Source organism: Phasianus colchicus, chromosome 1, assembly GCF_987193195.1.
Source record: "Phasianus colchicus chromosome 1, bPhaCol1.hap1.1, whole genome shotgun sequence".
Lineage (NCBI taxonomy): Eukaryota > Metazoa > Chordata > Aves > Galliformes > Phasianidae > Phasianus > Phasianus colchicus.
In genome coordinates this window covers 67,550,224-67,575,508 of record NC_143436.1, presented here as the reverse complement: position 1 = coordinate 67,575,508, position 25,285 = coordinate 67,550,224, and the positions used below count along the sequence as shown (strand labels likewise).

The 25,285-nt window shown below is 34.9% G+C and overlaps 1 protein-coding gene across 16 annotated transcripts in view; it reads right to left on the bottom strand.

Annotated features, from left to right (window-relative positions):
- C2CD5 (C2 calcium dependent domain containing 5) overlaps positions 1–25,285 on the bottom strand; it is a 69,150-nt gene that overhangs the window by 9,009 nt on the left and 34,856 nt on the right. For 8 of the 16 annotated variants that reach the window (XR_016469234.1, XM_090146351.1, XM_090146340.1 and 5 more), the window contains 12 exons: positions 18,570–18,684; positions 16,674–16,862; positions 14,858–15,049; positions 12,742–12,928; positions 11,498–11,662; positions 11,075–11,215; positions 8,746–8,809; positions 5,361–5,422; positions 4,383–4,481; positions 4,019–4,108; positions 3,149–3,236; positions 2,031–2,117 (listed from right to left, as the gene is read on the bottom strand). Coding sequence is in view for 15 of the 16 variants with exons in the window: in XM_090146351.1 (XP_090002477.1) it covers positions 2,031–2,117; positions 3,149–3,236; positions 4,019–4,108; positions 4,383–4,481; positions 5,361–5,422; positions 8,746–8,809; positions 11,075–11,215; positions 11,498–11,662; positions 12,742–12,928; positions 14,858–15,049; positions 16,674–16,862; positions 18,570–18,684 (1,479 nt within the window). In the remaining variant the exon portion in view is untranslated. The remainder of the gene's footprint in view (positions 1–2,030; positions 2,118–3,148; positions 3,237–4,018; positions 4,109–4,382; positions 4,482–5,360; positions 5,423–8,745; positions 8,810–11,074; positions 11,216–11,497; positions 11,663–12,741; positions 12,929–14,857; positions 15,050–16,673; positions 16,863–18,569; positions 18,685–25,285) is intronic. The other 8 variants (XM_031597142.2, XM_090146333.1, XM_090146297.1 and 5 more) reach the window with 2 other exon arrangements.

The window sequence follows — 25,285 nt, the reverse complement described above, 5'->3', positions numbered from 1 at the left end:
TTCAATCCCAAAGCTTTTAAGAACACTGTCAAAAATTGGAGATTTTTAACACCTGCAGTTAAATCATGTCTGAAATCTTACTCAGTTGCATTTAACCTAATCCTTGTTATCAAGAAGTAACAATTTTTATGTTAATAAGGCATGATGGCTAGTCCAGTAAAAACACCAGTATTAACCCCACTACGAACAATGTAACTACAGTACACAGTAACAAGTTTTTTAATAAAACAATGCTAAATGTAGAAATATTTAGTTACATATAACTTAGTAAAATATTTAAGTCCTGTTTGACTACAGTATAAACATGTAATCTATTTTTAAGTTTTCTTTTCCTTGGTAAGTGTTTTGAAAAACCTTTCTTCATCAAGGCACCAGAAAATGAACTACAATTTATATTTCGTTTAAGTGCCTGTCTACTGACCAGGCATTCAACAACTATACTGAACATGGCATCTCATAATTTCTAAGAGATTACAGTACTGTTCACATGCTAAATTCCTTTAAGCTTTCCAGTCATCCTCAGCCCCCTGACAATATGAAGACATATGAGGATAGAAAAGTAAAATCCAGAAATTCTTCTCCAGGCTCCCATATAATCAGCCCCCAAAAAACCCAAATGGGAGGATAGAACTGCACAACTTCTAACATGTCTAGATCTGAGCATGATTCCTAAAACATGGCTCATTCTCTAGGCTCCTAACTTTCTTTCAGCTCAGCTCATGCAATAATATGAATGTAGCATCTAAAAAATACTGTTGTTTTTTTTTTTTAATTACATGATAATGTTTTTAAAAACAAGGTGATCTGTATTTTAAATAGGCTACTGAACAAATCTGCATTGAAACCTCAGTGTCTATTTGTGAAGAAATGACAGTCGAAATAATTATCTGAAAACCTCAAAGGTGACGTGTGGTACAACACAGAATATGAAGACCACCAGAAAAATTAATCTCCGTGAACAGGCTACCCTCTACTGGTCACTACCTATTCTACAACCTGCACAGTGATGTGACAAGAAATAGACATTAGAGGCTCACACACACTGCAGACAGATGAGAGGGACACTGTTAGTCACAATGCTAACAAAATAACTGAAAGCTAAAAAACAACTTCCTCTCCATGTTGGCTGCCCTCCATTGATGCAATCCACGATGCAGTTAGTTGGCCTTCTGAGCTGCAAATGCACACTGCTGGCTCATATCCAGCTTTTCATTCACAGGAACAATAAAGCACTTCTCAGGGCTGCTCTCTAAGAGTTCTTCTCCCAGTCTGTACTCGTGTCTGGGATTTTCCCAGCTCAGATGCAAAACCTTGCACTTAGCCTTATCAAACTTCATGTTATTTGTACAGGCTCAACTCTCAAGCCTGCCTACATCTCTCTGAATGGCATCCCTGCCCTTCAGCATGTCGACCGCACCACACAACTCCCTATCACACACAGACCAGCTGAGCATGCGCTCAATCCCACTGTCCATGTTACTAACAGAGGTGTTAACCAACAACATACAAGGAAGTCAAGATAGATGATCTCAATGAAAGCTGTTTAACATTTACTGTACAAGTTAAGGGCACTTGCACCTAAAAAAAAAAAAATTGCGCAATTTAGCTCAGCTGAAAAGTCAGCATTTGCTGTCTGAAGTATTTCTCACTGCACAAAGAAATCTATGAGATAGTGACTGTGGAGTTATTTTATATGGCCCATCTGTGGAACCAAGGTCATATGAAACAAGTCTGATTATAAAGTAATTTATAACTCTTCTAAGTGAAATGACACCCAATACACAGTGGTTTTTACAACATTTTCCATGAACTAAATATAATGAAAGAGAAAAGAGTAAGGAAATCTACCAAAGAAAAATACAGACCTTATATGACTCAAAAAATTGACTACAGGAGTATTTTTTATACATAGGCAGAACAGAATATTTAAAATGAAAATACAGATGTTTAAAGGCTACTACAACAGTGAAAAAAGTCATACTTAAAATCAGTAAAAAGGAAAGAGTTTATTTTTCTTCCATGTAACCAACCTTTTGCTGCTGAGAATGGTTGAGAAGCAAGGGGATCAGAGCTAAGTTCCAATGGAAATTGAAGCTGTTCTTCATTGTCTGTTGATGCTTCAAGGAAAATATATCAAATTAATAACTACTCCAAAAATATGACTTGCCAGTAGTAGCAAGCACAATAGATTCAGTTTAGTCAGGTCATAATGGAATATATTATTCCAACACGCATATAGTGGTGCTGCTCTGTTTGAACAGTCAGGTAACTTACAGTAAAGCCAGCCATAAAATTCAACAGAGCATGTGTTCTACTTATTAGAATTCAATACTTTCAGGAAAAGAAAGTTAAGTCAATTTATGCATCTTCTAATTTTGATTCTACAGTGGAATCTAAGCTAGCTTAGTTAAAAAAAAAAAAAAAGAAGCAATATTTGATTTATTTAATGTAAAAGAAAATGTACTGTTACTACTTAAGAAGGTGAGATACAACTAATATTTTTGAAAAAATGTGACACTGTGTTCTGCTACTAAATTCCATTCATCAGAATGGAATACCTTCAAAGTTCCATCTGTCTAAATTCTCATATACAGACTGCATATGTACATCTCTAGCATTAGGTGGTGCTTCATTAGAAAAGACAAAGGCAGAGTACACTAGAATCTCTTATCTCTTCATGCTATTGTGATGTAATGCTTTACTGATGCCCCAAAAATGTACCTCACTAAGATTTTTTGGTGTTTTTTTTCTTGTTTTGCTTTTTTATTATTTTTGTGAGTTTGTGTTTTATGTTAGGTGTGGGGTTTTTTTCTTTCCAACTACGATAATTCATTTTATTCCTTCCTGAAGGGCAGAAGCTCTTACTTGTAAGCACAGTGGCTTACGTTATACACATCAAAATACAATTAAAACACTGCCAAGTATTACATGAATTGTTTAGAGAAAAATATTCTAACAAATATGGTACACAGAAAATAAACACTGGAAACAGCAAACATTTCTTTCCTAAGACTGTAATTTTGTCTACTAGGTACAAATACCAACTACCTGACAAGTAAGGCATCCTCCTACTGGAGGTCACATACATGAGCTCCAAAAACTCTGTATTATAACTGTGATTTTATAGAATAGGCCTCACAGTATTTACCTCTTTTCTGTGATTTTTCTGTAGGGGGTTTGGCTGCTTGTAATGCTTGGTCTTTGTCAAATGTAATTGCAACAGCTGTGACTGCAATCTGCAAATCAGAAATTTATGGCATGTTAGCAACTTAATTTCTTATGCAAAATCCAAAGTTTTATGGAAAGGAAAGCCAAGTAAAGAAAACAAACAAACAAGCAAAATGAAACAAAACTAACAAAACCCAATAGATTCTTCCACAGGAAAATAATGAAAGGAAAAAAAATTAAGCAGATATATTTAAAAACCTCCTTCACTGCACAGCATAAACAGGAATACTAAGGTATGCTGTCAGAACATACACGGCAGTGTTTCTCCTGTGTTTACAATTTTATTCATCGGTTTGTTCACTCTTTCTTGGTGAAATGACAGGAGAAATATCATAAAAACTCATTATTACTTTTTGCATGAGAGAAAGAAAGAGATTTTTGACTGATCCCAAAAACAATGTTGTACTTCTAAAAAAACCCATTTCATTTAAAAATAAGCATACTGCATCATCTTGAAACTGAAGGAAAAAAATATAGGCAATTATGAACAACAGTATATTCAGTAATAATAAATGTCTTAATGCATACCTAGTCTGGACTTTTTGTTTCCTAATTAAAACCTGACATTAAGACACACCATGCTCGTGGTGTGCTATGTGTGTCGTCCTATGATTCTCAGAACTAGTGCCTCTGTAGTCACCCTTTCTCTCCCCTTCCTCTTCACAGCCTTAAGTTTTACTCCAGAACCCACCAGGCATACCAATAATCCAGCCCTACTGGACCATGTGTTAACTGAAGGCCAAAACTGGCACGCCTACATGCTGAAATTCTGAAGAAGCAATAGACTTACCTGAACTATTTCATCCTCCGGTAGAGAGACAGTAAAATTCACATGACAAAGGCAGCAAGGAACCATAGATCGCAGTTTAAAATACAAGCTCTGTTGATGACAAAAATTATTTTTTAAAAAGTTTAATAAAATAAAGGTCAAAATTCTCTAGAGTACACTATCAATAAGGACTCATTCAAAAATCTTTTGAAATGCTTAATGTACTAAAAAAGGTCAAATCGATCTTTACAGCAGCATGCAAATTAATTTCAGGTAGCCAAACTGTCAAACGCAACTATGAAGAAAACGTTACTGTTACTATAGTTTCATTTCACTTTGCTTCCAATGAACAATCCAAGGTATGTTTTAAATCAAAGACTCTTACCTTCAACAGGTTCTCACATAGGTCATTGAAGTTCTTGTTAAGTGTTTGATTTGTTAGATTAATATTGCTTAATCTGGATACTCTTACTGCTGTGAACATCTGAATTAGAAACACACAGTTAAGAAAAATGAGACAAATGGAAAAATGAAGCACTTCAAAATTTTACAAAATTTTACAAAAGACAATCTCTGCAAACTACTGTTTATGAATATATGAAAAAGGTGACTGATCATAAAATACTGTATGCCCTTTTTTACTTGCTTCATAGTCATTCTACCTCCTACATAATTTTCAACTAGAGAAAATATAATGTACAATAATGTACACAATAATGGAATGTCATACACAGACACACAGGCAATCACATCAACCTGAAAGCATACTGCTAACGTAGTCATCTTATTTTCATATTCAAACTCCATTTCTGCAAAGCACAGCCCTGCACTGTGCTAATTTAGATCTGTTTTTAACTCTCTCTCTACATGTTACAATTGTATGGTATATATTAACTCAAAATATTTAATTATAAACAGAAGTATTCTTTTTTCTCCATTTTGGCTTTAGCTAATTCTTAGTTATCTTAATCTATTAAAGCTATCAAATACAGTATTTGACACTAGCCAACACTTTCAACATTTGTTCAAGAAGCTCTAAAATCTAGCCAGGCTATTAAGAATGCCTGAAAGCTTAAAATTCATATTTACTACAACTATTTTTTTAATGTTTGCATTTCTGTAACAAATTGTTACACAACAATATTAAAAAATAGAAACAACACACACACAGGCATACACAAAAAACAGACACCACATCTTACTGTTCTTAACAAAATGCCACCCATATTTCTAACACAAGGGTATCCTTTTAAATTATCTTTCAAAATCAGTGATCCCTAAAATGTTACTATTGCACATTTCAACATTTTGGAAGGAATGTATGATGGTAGTTTTTATGGTTTATTTTTTGAAATAACCTTACTTGGATTTCTGGTGTCCAGTTATTTATACCAGGCATAATTTCTGTATTGCAACTGTAAAAACCTGCAATGACAATATTTGGGCAAATTAAGTCATACATTGAAATACGAAAATATTTCTGAAGAAATGTATATAATCCCACTTGATGTTCTGCAAATAATTTCCCTCGAGCGTTTCTGAATACTGGATAATAACAGAAATACAAGAGCAATATATAAAGAAAAAGCAACATCTGAAGAACGCAATGTTACCTGTAACATAAACAGAGTTTCTATTATTCATACTGCAGTGAAAAATAGTCAGGAAAGATGGAACTCATCACTTCTAAAACAAATGCTCTGACTACAGAATCCTTATTCTGAATATTTATCCAAGTGCCCAAAAGCAAAGCCAGAACCTTCATCCTGGTGAGTGACATCAGAGAGATTAAGAAGCAGGAAATGCAAAAGTGACAACTATACAGAAGACTGGCTACCTCATGTCGCCTGATGCTGAAAGGTAAGACATGCTCCCTGGCTGCATCATGGGGCCATTCCCCACCAAACCCTGTAACAAGAACCTCACAGAGAAATGTACAAAGAAGCTTTTTAGCTCTAATCAACATGCACTGTCATTGGCAAACACCAAAAATCCACAACTTAGCTCCTAAGTATCTAAGTACAAATGAAGATGCTTACATAAAACATACTTGTAGGAGAAGCTGAAAAGCTAACCCCTCAACAGACAGCAAAGAGATGCTTGAAGATACTACTTAAAGATTGGAGTGTGAATATTAGCACTTACTCAGAGAAACTTGAGGAGATTGGGAAACAAACAAAAAAAAAGGCACAATAACTGAACAGTAGGGTAAATTATCAAAAGCAAGTATGTAACCCTGAAAATCTGAATGTATGTCTAAATGCATTCAAAAGAAAAAAATCTGGTAGTTTCTGTAAATGCACAAAATAAGCTAGAAAAGAAATTGTAGAGCAGCTTGAAAGAAGTATAAATATGAATTAATTTTCTTTCAGAACATCAAAAGCAGAAATCTTTTTAAGTGTCAAGTAAGACATAAAATATTCAGAGAGAGTAAGAGCATAGCAGACCGCATGTACTTTCTGTATCAGTGTTCACTATGTTAGAGAAGGTTTCCACAATGGTGAAAAGCTCTAGTTGAAACTTGTCTTAAATAGAAATTTTTGAAGGACTTATTGAACAATCAGGCAAAAGAACTAATAGGAAAAAAATCATACATCAACAGGTGTCTAATTGCCGCTGAACTCACTACCAGAGAAAAGGATCCTTTCACCTTCTGGTAGTGAGATGGTTTTATGTGACCAGAAGCTACTAACTTACATAGTACAGATATTGGCACTACTGGTCTGAGGAAGCTATCCCAGAAAATGAAATCAATGGGAGAAAGAACAAGAAGATACTGAAGAAAGTTCGTATCACTTCTGTAAATAGAAGCAATGGCTCACACACCCACTGGAGTTCTGTGAAGGAGTCAAGAAGCACATAAACATCTGATTGATACAATCTGCTTGGGACATAAAAAGGCATTTGGTAAGACAGACTCTTTAATAAAGCAGTATGCTGAGGAATACAATAGAATACCACTGAAGGAAATACAGCTGGTTAAAAGACTGACCAGAAGATCAAAGGAAATGGTCAAATTTTACACTGGATAAATTTGTAACTCAGAACTGTATACTTTGAACACTGCTTATCTGTAAGAGAGGATATGACTGCTGACAACCTCATTTTAGGGTAGTAAAATCAACTGCAGCAGGACCTAATGATGGATAGTAAGTATGTAAGAGATGAAATTTAATATAAATAAACTACTGATGGGTGCAGAAAAAAACCTTATATATATGCAATGACAATCTCTCTGTTGGCTACGATCTATGAGGAATAAAAGTTATGGTCATAATAATAGGTAACTGATAAAACACAGTTCTGGACTCAACAGTACTAAAAAAGATAAACACTTGCAGCAATTATTAGGAATGGAACAGACACTCTCACAAGCATGGGTAAACTCCAAAAGATAAAAGAAGGATGACATGTGTGACCAAACTTCTGTATGGTCGATGACTTCATTAGATTCTTAGTCAGATCAAGAAGTTCTGTTGAGTGGGATATGATAGATCTATAAAACCACAGATGGAGTACAGAAAACTGACAGAAAGCAATAATTCAATTCACTGTTCTTCCCAATACAGTAAGGAAGAAGAAGGGGAAAAAAAGCTAAGAAGAATTGCACTCAGTAAGAAGGTCAAAACAAAAGGCAATGGCTTTTATAGGGGTACAAATCCTGATGCAAAATTCTACAAGCACAGAGAGCACACATGCATTCAAAATGCAAACAGCAAAACACATAGAAAAGTTTGATAAAAAGCTACTCTCTTTCAAGGTGCTGCTGAAGTACTAACTGTTAATAGCGTACTCGGGTGTCTTTTCCATTTTATTCATTTTGCTCACTCTTACTTTAGTGCAATACACATTTTTGGCTCATCTGTAACAGCAAGCATACATCGTGTGATATATTACACCTATTTCTAAGTGGAGTTTTCAAATAACTCTTAAGAAATAAATCTATAAACAGAAGGAATTACAAATTACTGCATTTCTATTATGTAACTTTTCTGCTATCTACAGAAAATAGCATTTTTGTCCAAGTCAGTAATGGCCATGGGTGATTTAAGAACTCCAAACCTTTTTCAACTTTGCTTTCTCAACAGTAATGACTACCAAAGCAGTGAAAACAAGCATATTAAAGTTCATGGTACAGCACAGTCAAAAAGTAAGGAAAATGTGTGAGGGCTCTTCCAGAAGTAATGTCTCCTATTTTCTTATGTTGGTCCATGACATCAGAGGTGGAAGTTAGTTGTATGGCAGTAGAAGCTGAACCTTCCCACCAATATCCTATTCCATTTTGTTGTAGTTTCCATGGAAATAAATAGGAGGAATTATTTCTGGAGTGACCTAGGTATATGCACAAGATATATGAGAGTGCTAGAAGGTCAAATTGCTCACTTCAGTAATGACAATGTTGTGTCACATTATATGGCTAAATCAACATACTGTGCTCCATACTTCTGTTTTCAATGACTGCAAAACTTACAAGCTTGCCACTGAAATTTTAAAAATCTTCAGCAACCAATCCATATGAAGTAACTACAAACTTGCAACTATGGTACAAATCAGTAAAATACAGCGTGCCACACAAACACTGTTTTCAATGAATAACATATCCCCGTAAGTCTTAATGACTTGTTATTCAGAAAACTTTCACTTAGAAAGCTGTATATCTTGTCACGTTGTTAAGAAGGAGGTTTTACAGGCTACAGTACAGATCAGGTTTTTTTTTTTTTTTTTTTTTTTTTTTTTTTAAACTGTACCAGAAGGTGGTGGAGCATCTGTCAGCAAAGAATGTACATCTTCCATTGCATCTGTATCATCAATCTAGGGGGAAAAAAAAATAGTAATAAATAAAAACCACAGTCAGAAGTCTCAGAAAGATGTAAAAGCAATGTTATCTAGAGATCTGTATCTGACAGCTAAGCAGGTATTTTAAAAAAGGATTCCATCAATCAACCTTCTAAATTTAAACCGAGAGTTGATGATGTGTTTATGCCTGGAAAATAGTTCCCTTAGTTAAATGGTATTAAGAAGAAAACAACACGTGCAGAATATAGAAGCACTGCACTCAGTAAGAAGGTGACAATAAATAAGTGATTTTTAAAACAACATAAAATTCCCAACAAGGTATCACAGACCTTAGAACTTTTTTCAGCTAAGCCTTCCTGAGATCAAGAGTCACGAGCTTCATTAAAGCTTCATTAAAGCTCCTGGAATTTTGTATCTAGTTACCAATTTCTTAACAAGGGATATAGTAGTAAGTGGTACCAAAAAAATTAAGTCTTTTTTTTCCCCTATAAATGAAGATTCAACTACCAAAACACAGGGGCACACATGATAGGATCAATATATCCACCTGATGAAAATTAGCAAGTATAGCTTAATTTTCCCTTAATTCACCATTCATCATTCTTTAAAGAGATCCTATTTTTTCTTATCCACTAGTAGCGTTATAGTGTACTCTGCTACATAGATGCTATTGTAGCTACTCTGCTACAAGATTTTCCCTTACACATGGAGACCTCCTGCTATTCCACTCAAACACTTCTAAATAAAGTAGAGAACAGAATTCCCCAAAACAGTAAAAAAGGGAGCTGAACTCTGCTTGGGCTATATAATACAGTTCTTAAGTAGTTGATCTTTGCTTATATAGCAGATCAACCTTTTTTATGGGGACACCTGAAGGAAGTTTGCCTGACTTTTAAATCTGTTAACTAGAGAAGGGGTAGTAGTGATAGAGGACGTTTATATTTTTCAGGTATTTCTCATAACTCCTACATAGTTTCTTGCAATGAAATGGTCTTTGGGTTGTTCTCTTTTTAATGCAGTAACATCATGCTTTGTTTGTGACAGTCATCCAACACCATAGCACCCACTGAACTATCTTCTGATCAACTCATCTACTCAAATACAGTGCCTCACAGTACATCTCTCATCATTTTTGCTTAGAGGATACAATTTCATTCAGAGTCTATACAGCTCATGCCAGCTGCAAAATTATTTGATGAGAACAGATCTTACTCGTTTTAAACGTGAAACTAACCTAAGGGACTTCCTGATTTACTTTGATCCTAGTATACTTGTAATGCACCAGAGAACAAAAATTTACTCAAACACCAAATGTGCTAACTAATCTCAATTTATTAATTATACCAACTGCTCACAATCTGTTTGTTGTTTTTTTTTTTTCCACTCTCCAGTCTCGGTGTTTTCAAATTAATGGCTATTACAGCACCTCTCACATTCTCCCCTATCAACAACATTTCATTCAGATTATTTTCCATGAAGGTAGCTTTTTGTGAAGATTAACATAAGTATTCAATTTATACCAGGCTGCAATTACAGGTTGTAATTTCATTCATTTTTTTTCTTTTTGTTAGTTGAGGTCAGGTCTCTATAAAACTTTTAACTACAAAAAACAAACAAACAAACCAAAAAAAACCCTGAAACTGTAGAGTACTTTAATACCTGATCCTTTTCTCCAAATTTTACACTATTAAAACTACATCTTTAAGTGAAGAAAGAGGTAAAATAGACATGCATTTCTTATCTACAGTTTCCGTTTCTAGTTATAACTGTAGATGGAATTGGATGGCATTCTCTTAAGTTTCAAATTTTTGCGCTCAGAAAAGCATCAGCTGTAAGTTCAGAAAATAAGTCTTCCTTTATGTTCTCTCGACACCTGCTGTTCTAGTAATTCTGAACATGAAAGTACAACAAGAGCTTTGTAGCAGGAAGAACACAAACTTAGCATAGAAAAATGCATTGTGTGACAACAGAGAACCACATCGTTCATAGGAACGTACTGTAGCTTATGGATCCATCATGACTGTTGCTTGAAATAGGCAGAAGAACATTTCTCACCAGCTTAGTTATATTTTACAAACATATAAGCATATGTCACAAATATCAATGTGACATTTTTCCTAATGACACAAAATGGGAAGAAAAAAAAAAGTGTGAAATTTTAAAACTGTCTTCGGAGAAGAGTAATTATTTTTTTTCCTTTTTATTTTCTTGTCTGATTGTTTTTAATGTATGTTGGGAAAAGAAAAAGGTATGAAAATTAGTACTGAAAACATTTATCACCTCCAAGACAAAAGCATCTTTTTTCCCATGTGAAAGATCTAGCTCTGTAACTTCATCAGAGCTTTCTGATTGAGATCTCAATAACCTGGAACGTTGTCTTGGCTCTGGAATGGGAGACCCAATGATTTCTTCAGGTAGTTCCTAAAAAAGATATCACAATTAAGTTGCTCAACATAGCTTTAAAACCATTTCATTTCTAAGCGATTTCTTTACAATTTTAAGAATCAGAACATTCTGAAACTAAATTTTCTCAGAAATAAATCTATAAAAGTAGAAACTGATTTGGTTATCTGTATTTTAAGATAAGTACAGTATACTCACAAAAAACAGTGAACACATTATATATCTCTATTAAAAATAACTTATGTCATTTGTGTTAGACTCAGACTGCACTATTTTTAAGAATATAAAAGCTTTACTTACTGGAGGATTAATCTCATAAAGCTCCTTGTTTTTTGCTATTGTATCATTTATTTTCTTTTGCATGTGAGATATATGCTGCTCATAGGTGCCATCATTTGGAGTCTTCCCAGCGATCTGAATACCACCAGGTGTTGGTAAAGCAGCTAGATATACACCTGTTGCAGACTTTTTAGAAAATCATTAAGAAAAAGATACTCTTGAGCATCTTCAAACCTCTTACACAAACATGTACTTCTAATCTTTTCATAGAAATGATTTTCAATAATGGTTATGCTGTAACGGAGAGCATTATAACATTTACATTACAGCACAATCTCTTTCCATAACAGATTAATCTCTCTCTCTACTGTTCACATATGTAAAACACTTGCCTTTTAATAAACTTCCTTATTCTCATAGATCTTTTGCATGTTGCAGCTCATAACTTACCTAAAAGTTCCAAACAAAGTATGAATTCAGAACTCTCCTATATTATAAGTTTTCATCTTCAAAATGAATTACGTTGATATAGGTCCTGGCACTAGTATATCTTGCATAGGCAAGTGATGGTCTCCCAGTTTCCAACATTTTAAGTTTGTCCAAACAACTTACAGTTGTGACAGACCCATTCTATATTTTCATGAAACAGATCAGCAGGTCAGGCAAAAGAACCACAGAAGCCACTCAGTATTACCCAAGCATCCTCTTACACTGCAGGAAGAAGTATAATTCACTGTTCTTACCCCACATAACAAAATGAAGTTTAAAATACTGCGAATGAGCATTTTCTCGCCACACCTAGGAGGCTTTCAACCTACTATTTATTTATTTGCAGTTATCAAATAAGAGGCAACAAACCTTTCTCTAGCTGGCAACTAACCAAAGGATGTATCGACTCTATTTGACATGGAACTGTAATGCAACTTGAGGAACAAGGATCTCTGACCTTTAAATAATGCAATCATTTTTCAATAATATACAACACTAAACTGTCTTGAATTTTCTTTACCTCTCATCCCCTGTCTAATAAAAACCTTCTCCAGCAGAGCTTCAAGAGGTTCCAATCTTCTTTTCTTGTGCTGAAATACAATCTGTCCTGATCTGACAGCAATTAGACACCTTATTTCTTCCCATCACTACTATTAATTCTTAAAATGACATTTTAACATCCCTCGCTATCCTGAATTCCACAACATGCATATGTCTTTGTGTCTTGAAAAAATAACATAAGAAAGCAAGAGTCCCAGGATTAAAACTGTACTTACTGCCAACCCCATTAGCATATTTTCACCCACAGTGATTTGAATTCTCAGCCCAAACAGAGCATTCATTCCTCTCAGCTTAAGTTTGTTCATCAGTTGTGTGTGCACTTCATATTCCATAAATGGCAAGAGATTACTGATAGAAGTTGCGTTTGCTTCTGCTTGAGCTTTCTTCTTTAGACGGCATAACCTGATAATAAGAAACAGTGTATAATATCAGCAATCTTAGCAGACTGTTGAAAACTGAAAATGATCACAGGATACTTTCTCAGATCGCTGTAACTCCAATACAACCAGTTTCTTGTTACCATATTTATTTATTTTTAAACAGGATTTTAAAATAAATAAAAGTAAATTCTTGTTGAGAAGACCGAGACGCTGAGTCTCAATAACTGACATAATCTTCATTTTTAATAGGAAACTATTTTAATATGAAACAAACATTTGCAGCAATAAAAGAAACGTAAAACAGAACAATACATAACCTTCAGCAATATTAAAATAATATTCTCTATCAGAGTAGAACACAAAACTTAAAAGTATTATATTTTTCTAAACCATTGAATAAAGTCTCCTTGAAGGTCCCTTCCAATCCCTGACATTCTATGGTGGTAGTGAAGTATGCTTAAAGGGTACTGTCAGATAGAAACAACATGCATCACGCAGGTGTGTTTTCTTTCCATAATAGTCTGACAGCACGAGATAACTATTAAACACCTATTTTGTTTGTTTCTGCTGCTGCATACCTCCTAAGTGCTTAAGGTACAATTTCAGAAAATTACATCTACTGGCAGAACTTGAATAATTATATTAATGGAAATTTTTCAAGTAATATTTGGGAATAAAGGGGAAAAAAAGTAGAAGAAAAATCAGTGCTCTCACAGCTCAAACAATAACAAAGTTAGAAATACTCGTTTTTCATGAATAAAAGGGCACAGAAATACCATCTCTGACTCTACTTCTAATATTACTTCTGATAGTAATATTTCATTCCTCAGCTTCAGTCTCATAGACTGAAACTGAAACATCATATTAGTGTAATGACTGCTTACTTTCAGCTACAGAACGTCATTCAAAAATAACAAATGATAATTATATCTTCTATTGATATGATCAGATATTTCCTTCTAAGGACCAAATTACTACATGACCAGAAAAAAAACAGTAATTCACCTAATCCTAACAAGTTCACCTCAAAATCTTTCTGACTATATTTTAAATCTTTATTGTTTCAACTTCAGGCAAATGCCTCTCGCCCTTCCACTGTGCACCACCCTGTCTAATGTTTTCTCCACCAGCTCCCTGTAAGTATAAGAAGGCTGCAATTAGATATCCCTGAAATCTTCCTCATTCCACACTGAATGAGTCCAGATGCCTCAGCTTCTCCTGTAAGGGCAGGTGCTCCTCAATCTTTTGGTGGTTTTCCACTAAACTCTAATTTACTGATGTGTTTCTTAGCCTTGGAGAATTCAGCTCAACTTCATTAATTCACCACCTTCAATGTGGTATAACTAACAAATCCTCACCCACTTCCATGTGTCCAACAGCACAGGTTCCACTGCAGAACCTGTTACACTTGTTACAGTCATCCAAGTAGGTTATGAACCATAAACCACAATTCTTTCAGTCCAGGCACCCAACTAGTTATCTACCCACACAACTGAACAACCATACATATCATACAAAGCTAACCCTTCTTTCCCACTGTAAATTTCCTTATTCCCCTTTTGAATTCAAAGGCCACAGCATAAACATGACACAACTGACAGCTCTACAGAGTTGAAGTTATGGACATCAGCAAAGTATTAATACAACTGTCTTAAAGAATTCGTTGAGTTTACAATGGAATAGCTGTAACAGATCACATTAGCAATCCCAGTCAGCAAGTTAAAGCATGGCAACTCTGCCTTATAATCCATGCAGACAAAACACAGCAGTGTCCACCAACAAACAAAAGTTACATCAACAGACATGCACATAACACAATGGGAGGAGAAAGGGGGCATTCCCCTATGGTATCCCTATGGTAAATGAAAATTTAAGCTTTAATAGCATATTCAACTTTAGCAATAGGAATTCTTCATCTAAAACTTCATGAAACAAACATTTTGATCAATACCTGGCTTGAATAAGACATCCCTTTCCAATAACAGTGGCCTCTACGGGAAGATCAATTGTGGTGAAAAGGACATCAGGAACTTTTTGCTTTCTGCAGTTGTAACAATAAGTGAGGTGAGCAGGGAATGGCATGTTCAATTCATCATATGGTATATGGCAAAATCCACAACCTGGCGGTGAAGCTTCTTCAATCCTAAAAATACATTATGGAGAACATACTTAAAACATCCACATCTTATTAACAAGCATCAACATGTGCACATGTGTACTGCATTTCATCAATAAAAAGTTAAAATTTGGTTGTACACTACTAGCTAATACATAAATTAGGCTTGTGCTCAAATTTATGATACAGGATTGAATACATACAGTGGCCAATGATTAATGTATTCCTAAAACATTACTAAGCTAGCTTTAGGCTCTACAACTTTTTAAATGTAGTTCATGGTACAACACATTTACAGAGAATTTGAAGTACCAAATGTAACAGTCTCTTATCTGATTGTATCAAAAACCTACTCAAGCCTAATAAGCAGAACATAAATGATACAACAACCATCCTACTGAGAAGAAGCACAATAGATGTTAACATTGCAAAAATATTTTCTACACTGAAGTATTAAGTAAAACTTGCTGTTCATTTAAAACAGACAGTCCCCCTTCACAGCAGGAAAAATCCAGGAGCGACCACTGTAAAAAATATGAACAAGGAACATGTATGCTAACATCATCCCTGTAAACTTACTTTGTTTCACACAAACCAGTGCTTCTCAGTTATTTTTGAGGAGATGCTTAAAACAAATTGGAGAGACTTGGAACATTAAGGATCACTTTGGCAAGCATATTTTGTCTCAAACATGGTTTGAGACATGTCTGCCTGTCTGGTTGCTTTATCTTACTTTATTATTTTTGCCAAGACTCTTAGTAGCAGTGAAATACATATTTAGATTAAAATGTAGTTTTCTTTACAATGTGAGCACAACATTTCTTTTTTTCCATCTCTTATTTTTCTGATAGAATGCACAGCGACATACTGAATATGGAAACAAATACTTGTGTTCTGGCTACATTTTTCAAGACCTTATCTACACAAGGAGATAACAACCTCTCGATAGAGTAAAGATAAATAAATAAATAAACAAACCGCACAACATTAGCAGGATTATATGAAAAAAAGTAATACAAGTGTTAATATATAACAAATAGCCTTACTTGTGACTTAAAGTAACCCCTTGAAATATATGATGACTTTTCTGACAAATAAGCAACCATTATGTATTAATCTAATTAGTTTTTTGTGTTTTTTTTTTTTTACTGAAAATAATTGTTTGTCAATAATCATTCTTTAAATTTTATTTGCAAAAGCAGAAACAAAGGGATGTAGCAGGAAAGTTTATGGTTTTCCTTCAGTTTCTTGATTTCTGTTTCATGAATTTCACCTAAAACATACATCTTGTGAAAAAAATCTGTGACCATCACAGCTTACAACTAAGCTATTTTATCTCCTACACAGCTCTTAAATTGCACACAGAGCATATATACAGATACGATAGCCACAGCAGAATTTGGCTTATATAACTTATCATACATCTGTCATTTTTTCAATGTGATAAGAAAGATACCTGAGGAGTGGCAAAGAGAAAAACTGAGTTATCATCTGTGGTTAGTATCAAATGTGTTACCTTATTCAGACTGTTAAAAATAAAAATAGAATATCTAATTTGTTGTAGAGTTCCATTACTTCTGTTGTTGTTGTTGTTAGTGAAAAGCAGTAAAGTGGTTGGTCCCGCATCCTGCACTGTAACACTGTAACCTACCCTAATAGAGAAGAACTATCTTGGCTGTGAGGAAAAAAATCAACCTCTCCCTTCTCTGACCCTATGGAAAAGAAGCCAGGCTGCCATGACAACCTTTGATCCAAACAGCCTTCCATGGTGCCATCCTGAAGAAACCTAGGGTTCAGTACAGCTGCTGTGCCAGACGCAGACAAAATACAGACCTCTTCACTATAAGAGAAAAAAATTACAACAGAGTGAATTCCCACTACTCAGTACTACTTTCAAATAAAACTATTAGATTAAAAGGCTTGTACTTAAGTGTCAGTAAATTCAATATAGCTACTAATTTTATGCATTTGTTCAATTTTATCCATGAGACCACACACAATCCTCTTTCAGTATTTAAACTATGTTATCAGTAAGCGAAGCTGGAATGAACAGAAAGACTAAGGAGCTTTGCCTAAGGTTATAAAGAATATAGTATAGTACCACAAAGGTTACCCAGGTTTTTGACACTACAGTTAATGAAAAGAAATCCAGTCATCCAGCAAAAGCAAAGAAATGTTTAAAAAACAAAAAAGCATAATTGTTTATCAAAGTGAACTGGAAGCTGAGAGTATCATCATCTTACAGACATTTACTCTCAAAATGAAGTTACAATACAACGTGGACAACAAGAGGTTTCTTGGAAGGTAGTAAGTAGCAGAACTACCAACAACTACAATCATAGTACATACAGCACACAAAGTAACCAACCACATTCCTGGCTTAGAAGAGTTAAAACTCTCAGAAATGCAAAGTACAATCACAAAGCTTTTAGCATTTTTGAATTAGTTAAATATGAAACAAACCTATTACATTCAGTACTTAAAATACTATGACAGAAAAAAAAAACAGAAAACATCTTTCCTACATTTTCTAGAGTGATATATTTGCCTTCTTTATTTGTCATTTCTTTTTTCAGAATCATTTTTATACACCGTATCTAGCAGACCAGTACTACAGATAGAGCTTTGCTCTTTAACTATGGAATAAATATTAATTGACAAGTAAGTACAAGAAACTCTAATAAACACTAAAATATATTAATTTTCTAAAGGAAATGAATGTATGAAATCTTATAATCGACTGCCTAAGTCTGTACAGTTTTACCCAGTACCTGAAGTTAAATAAAATTATATATTAATTCTGTAACAAGATGAATTGTAAGATACTTCTCCCCATCTCCAGACTTCTCACAGATTACTAAGCCATAAAATACACAAGATTAGCATTTCTTAGTGAAGAAGAATTCAGCAAGACACTGGGATTTTGGCCCGAGTAGGACACATGCCTGGGGAGCTTACTGTTTTCTAAAATTGGACTTCAGAAAGACTACTGCAGAGTCGCAGTTTAACATACTCGAAAATAATGACATGCATTTTTTTTTAAAGAAATGCAATACATTTACAAAATATTTACACCTCAAGCATTCTTATGCATTAGACAGCACATTTTCCTTTAATGTACATTTAATACATTCCTAGTAAAGAACTTGTGTCTCAAGTCTGATGTTTACCATTTAAGTACCAGTCCACCACTTGTACTTCAAGTAGATTAGGTTTAGAAAATTTCAAAGAAATTAGTACTATTACTACAAAATCAAACATTCAGGTTTGAATTTTCTTTTTTTAATGCAGTAATAAGAACAATGTCACTAGAAAATAAATGAAAACCCAGCAAAAGCCCAAACCAAAACCTATTAACAAAAAAGGAAATCTGACAGACTGTTTAATTTTTTAAGCTCAATTCTGAAACTTAAGGAAATTACTTCAACATGTTCTCCAAAGTAAGCCTAGTACAGAGTGGCAGCAACTGTGCAGAAATAGTTCTCTATCTATAATCCATTGAAAAATAAATAAATTTTCTGTGGCATTTTGAAAAATCATGATTTACCAAATGCTAGTTGATTCACTGTAGCCCACTACAGCATGACAACCCAATGCCTTGGCATGGGATTTTATTTCTTGTCTGATTTCTGCCCACCACGCATCTCGTGTTTCTGGTTCATCTGAAAGACAAAGTACAAATCAGTTCACTATTCCGCACTATGCCAATATAAAGTTTCATGCAATTAATCTCACAGGCTGAAATTTTCATATTCAGATGTTTTATCTGAGGACTTTCTATTTCCTAGCTGTCACAATACCAGTACTGAGCAAACATCAGCAGGGCCGTGTCATTAATGTTCCTGTTTATCAGTCGTGGAACTGGTCCTGACAAATTACTGCGTTCTCGTTGTGGTCCGTAAGGCACCAAATACTGGAGACACTATTTCAGTCTGTATCATTCTTAAGATCATGCTATCAGTTTCCAACAATTTAAGAATAGCATCTAACTTGCAATAAAGCATCAAAGATCTTTTCTAACAAAAGAAAAACAACTACTACACTAATGAAACAGTATTTAGAATAATACATTGATATTTACCTCACATCTTTGAAACAACCTGAACATTTTTTTCTACTGCAAGCAGAAGTACTGTTAGCAGATTTTTAAAACCATTTGCTCAAGACTGAATCACCAGTCAAACAGTGCTCTGCAGTTCTTGGTATACCACTTCTAACTTATAATAACAAACAGTACATATTTTAAGCTATTTTTAAATTAACAGCATGAAGAAGAAGTATGTTGATTACATACTTGACAACATATTTTTTGCTTCAGTATCCTGATGACTGTCCTGTTCTGATGACTGCACTTTTTTTTTTTTTTTCTCCTTCCAAAATGGATTCTTTATCTCATCATCTCTATTGCCTCTGGGGTGCATCCTAAATATTAAATATACTCTAACTCTTTACCCTGAAAACTACATTAAAATGCAAGGATAAGTTCATGCAGTTTATTTATTATGAGTGTTTAGAAACAAGTTTCTCAAAACTAAAGCTATCCCTGCAAACTTTTTATATATTAAGTCAAAAACTACCGTTTAAAACTAAGGTTTATAAAGTGCTTCATCTTTCAAAATGGAAAGATACGTTAACTGTTGATACATAAAACAAGGAAGAAAACAATACTAAACTGCAGGCACTCAGATACTACAAAAAGATCTGAACAGATAGATTCTTACACAATTCCTCTGGAATCAATTGCGTTTGGCATGGATACAACCTTCTAGCCATCAGGATCTCCTTGCTAAGTCATAATTTAAAATATTAAACCTGACAACCATTGGGAGCCACTTTCGCACTTTTGTGCTATTAGGAATATTTATAAATATAGTGTATGATAATTCTATATCATACACTAAGTTCTCTGACAACATGATGAACAAAAATGGGAGATGTAGATATACAGATATTTTGAAACCTACTGAAACAAAAACATTGTACAGCAAGATGCATTCATCCATGATTTCACCTTAGCTTTCTTTTTTTTTTTTTAATTCAGAATTTGGCTTTCAGCTTTCTAAAATAAAACAATAATCATTTTGTAATAATTAAGAAGCAAGCACAGAGGTCTGTATTAATAAGTTAGTTATTCAACCATATCTACCTTAAGATGTTACTGCTTGTGTACTCATAGTACTGTACTAACAGCAGGCTTGGGTGTGCAGAATCAAGGTCATCCAACATTTGCTTTAAGAAACATATGCTAATGACAACAAAAAACTACAGTGATCATGGAGTACCTTCCTAAGGACTGAGACAAAAAATATACACACCAAAACATAAAACAGACTAAGGATTTTCATGAACTGTATCAATCGTGCTACACTCCAGCTGAGTTTACCTTCAGCAGGTTTCAACACATTCCCAGTAAAATCTCTAGGCATTGTATTTTCCCATTCCTCAGAATGAAAGCAGTGTTGAAACAGTTTTACTGACAGGAAAAATCAAGTGCTCAAGACTCAGATGACTGCTGTACCTGCTATTAAGTTCTCAAACTTTTCAGCTTTCAAGAGCTGAGCAGAAGTAGCCCATCACATCATAGCACTGGACTTCCCAAGTTCACTGTTGATAACCATTTTTGTTACACATCAAGCATCTTCTTTTCCAAGTGTTCAGGTACAGAAATGCACAGGCTGTCCTTGCTGCCACCAGTTGACAGCAGCATTTATATGCAACCAGAGGAACTTTGGAAACACATTTTAAGGCAAAGGCTACAATATCAGGCAAAACACATTAAGCTACAGGAAGATGTGAGACCACAAGCAAATCAATTAGATGTCATCACTAATTCTTCCTGGTGGAATGTAAATGGATCTAAAGAGATATTTCTCCTTCTCCATCCAATCACAGTCAAAAAGTTTGCTTATTAATGTGTTTCCCTCTATAAGAGAATGGTTTAACTAAGTAGATAAAGTGGGAGCACTGACCACACAGAACACTTCTTGCTCAACCAGACTTGATCACAGGCTGCTGGATGTAAGCACTGATGGAATAGCCACTGACATTTTTGTGATTCAAAGAAAAACCTGCAATGGAGATGTAAGTGGACCACTGCAGTCTTTTCCCAGACATAAAGACTTAGGCAAAGGAAAGTTGATTTTATTATCATCATTAGTTTTCTCTTCACATCCGCAGGTACCACTTGGCAAATACTGCTAATGACCTCTCTGTGACAAGAGGTGCAAATGAAACAATGTTGTGATGAAGGAGTTGAAAGTAAGCAAGAGGTGAAGCAATGGGGTGAATAAATAAGGCATTGTGGTGTAAGGAACAAGATTACAAGCAAGAAAATGAAATTAAAAAGGAATGTGGACACAGGAAAAACTGAATGAAAACAGAATGAAATGTTGAAACAGAACAGATATGCTCAAAGGGAACATAAATGGCTGAGAGAGAAGTGACGGGTCCCAACCTCTACTGCAAACACAAAAGTTTCCTCAACAGGGAATTTAGCTTTTAAATCAAAGTTAAGAGCAAGTTTTTCAGAGACTTAACACAATTTTCTTACCCAGTCTATCTACAAGAATGCCTTATCAAAATGGAAAGTGCATATCGTTGTGAGGTTGCTCAACACTATGTCTTGCTCAAGCAACATTTAACTCTTTACCCTAAGCATCTGTTCACTAAAAGAATTAATAAAACAATTAAACTGTAGTAATGTAATGCATGATTTTCATTCTTATTAAAGATAAGAACCATTTTCCAATCATTGTCTTCATTGCTCACAGGATCAGGATCAGTATCTTTCAAAAAAAAAAAAAAAATCCAACAAATTCTCATTGAGAAAGTTCAATGCTTGTAAGTAGAAGACCCAGCCTCCTTTAAGACATTCAACTGAGTCACTGTATTTTCCCTTCCAGAAAGGGAATAATAAGGATCAGTATATTAATACTGTACATTCACACACAATTTACATAAACTTACCTTTGCATATTAAAATACAAAATGATTGTCTACAGTTAAGATCAAACACTATGACATTGCAGTAATAAATTGATACAGAACACTGAATGCAGTGCAATGTGTAGCATTCAAATTCTTCTGACAAAGATTTTCACAAGCAGCCTTGTTTGACACAAGCCACACAATTTCACATGGGGATGCCATTGTAGCATTTACAAGTTTAGTAAAGCTAAGGATTTACATAAACAATTAGAGGAGTTAGGGAAGCAGGATGGCATGTGTCCAGCACACTCTGTATGAGTGTCTGTTGTTGTTTTTCACTAAGGCAAAAGCTTAAGAACTAAGGGTTTGCAAAGCAGATTCAGCAGACAGTAGCCAGAAACGGTGGGTATTTTGGCGCATGCTTGGATCAGGTGACAGTACAGACTGAAAACTATGGCAGCTCACTGAAATGGTTACAGAAAGTAATGGCCCTGGATTCTAGGTGGAAGCAAAAAGGCAAGCATACATAGCACTCAATCACAAGCTTTTCTAGCAATTCCATCAAGTAGTTTATAGCAAGGTTTATCTAAACTCCAAACAAGGAAGTCTGCAAAAATTACATTGCTATTATGTACTCTTTATTGGAAATCAAAGACTGAATATTAACCTGCTTTCATTAATGTTTCAAAATTGGCATGATATTTATAATGAAGTAGAAGCAAAGCATACTGTTCCTAGAGTTGAAGACCTGAGAAACAATGCTGCGAACAGAACACCTTTCTATAAAAATCCTGCCAACTCAAAACCCTCTCCGTTGAAACTTTTCCAAAATTATTTAACAGCTTCAGTAGCTACAAACATTGCCTTCATTTGGTGCCCCAATTGTTTCTTTGGTTCATTAACTACCTTCTTCTTTCTAAAAAAATAAACTACCTATTTCTTTCATTCAAGATATAGGATTGATTTCACTTGGATAACACTTAACACTGTAGATGTTTTTTGATCCATGATGAAGAAACATCTTTCCAGTTGTTTGTTAAGAGGCTGTCATCAAGGCCTTTCAAGAATTAGCCAGAATAGGCACTAGGCACAAATCTTTAAAACAAGATTTATGTACACAAGAGTTACTGTACTAAAGTTGAATCCTAAAAAAGAGATGCTGAGAAAAGCCCTTACATAGGAACTGTATGGTTCATTTCAATGTATCATAATACTTCATATTGAAAGTTAGTGAATATTTACATTTACAATGCAGCATTCCAAAATGAAGAGGCCAATCACATTGGAGAGTTCTATCAACCTACAAATAATTCATTGTCCTGGCAGCTCAAAAAATAGCAGCAAAGACAGCAAATTTACACTCTGAATCCTTCACTAGGCAGAGTCATAATCCATGCTTTTCTGAGGAGGCCTCCATCTTAATAACCTCACAGCAGCAGGAACGGGCACAACTACTGCGCTTTTATACTGCAGAGCTTCCTTATCCTCTTATTCTCAAATCTTCTCTATTACAACCTATAACAGCTTATATTGGGGAGGGTAAGGAGGGGAAATTGCTTGCATTGTTTTCTGGGTCTGAGATTGGATTCTTTGGGGGGCGGTCCTTTTCTTTTAAGAAGTATCTTTGTCAGGTTTACAAGCACCTTCCCTGTAGTCTCACCTTCCTACAAGTCTAATTTCATGCTCTCTGGCTACCCCATAAATTAATGTATTTCCCATAATCTTTCTAAACTATTTAACAGTGCACAAAAAGCTTCCTGCCTGTTGTCATGGTTTTGTTGACACCTGTGTATCTTAAAACATAAAACTGGGTTAACAAATGACTAACCTTACAACAGAAAGACTAATCTGAAACTTTCCAAAGATTCTCAATGCTTTTCTTTTCCCTCCTCTTTAAACTGCTCCCTATGTTTATCTTTGAGACAAAGATGGGAAAATGAAAGCTTTTTTTATAATTCAGAAACAAAGAAAATAGATTACTGTGGTTTATCACATGAAAACTAAGATGCAAAAAAGCAGTGCATACATATCACCAAAGAGAAATGGTAGACTTACTCCTTCAAAATTTAAAACAGATGAAACATCCAGGCTAGAGAACAGTACTGTGTTAGTGCTTCCCGGGCATGTGAAATGAGGTCAGAACACATGTACTTTATTTCTCAAGCCCAACTGAATGAGAAAAAACACAGCTGCTGATGTTGAAGGAATTCTTCAATTACTTAAGATGCAGCACCTACGATTAAAACTGCATCCAGCCTTCACACATCTGCAGGATAAGGTATTTCAGCTGGCTGACTGAACAAAAAATTATTTCTTTGCAGGCCTAATCGTCTTCTATCAAGTTAATCAGGACAAGGGACTCACTCTGTAAGTCCGTGGTCACCACAGGACTGCAGGACCACAAGGCAGAAACTGTGCAGAAAAGCAGGACTGCTCCTTCCAGTAACAGCTCACTTCTGAGATGCGTTAGATTGAATAAAGAAACACTCCAGGTAGGGAAGAAGCAAACATTCTCTCAGTAACATTCCCACCACAACTCCTGAATATTCTTAATTCCAAATATTCCACTGAAAATCCAACATCACTGCCAGAAGACTGAAAAAGACTGATTTTTCTCACAAAAGAGAGAGAAAGAAAAAAAAAAAGTAGCTTTAACTAGAAAACAGAACTAAAAGTCTCAGTTACTTGGAGAACCTCCTGTAAGATGAAAGGCTGAAAGATCTGGGACTGTTCAGCCTAGAGAAGACTGAGGGAGGAATCTCATCACTGTTTATAAATATCTGAAATGTAGCAGTCAAATGGGATCAGGCTCTTTTCAGTGGTGACGTGACAGGACAGGGGGAACAGGCAAAAAATGAAAAACAGGAAATTCCATACAAGGAATGAGTAAGGAAAACTTCTTTACTGTGGAGAGTGACAGAGCGCAGAAACAGGCTGCCCAGAGAGGTGGTGGAATCTCTCTCAAGACCCACCTGGATGTTTTCCTGTGTAATCTACCACAGGGAACTTGTTTTATCAGAGGGATTGGACTCTCTGATTTACACAGGTCCCTTTCAACCACTACTGTGTGATTCTGAAACTTCTGTTTCTTTCATACGGCTGAATGTGTTTGTAATTTAGGAAGGAATATCTGCATGGAATTACACTTCCATACAGAAATTCTAAAGCAGATTGAGGTATTTTAACTGTCTCATCCCTAAAAGACAACTATAAGAATCCTAACTCAGAAGTCCGGCTTTTGGAATCCTACCTTACCTTCCCATCAGCTAACTCTCTTACATTCATAAACAAACTTATATTCTTGACATTCCCAGCCTTGAAATGTTCCTAATTTGT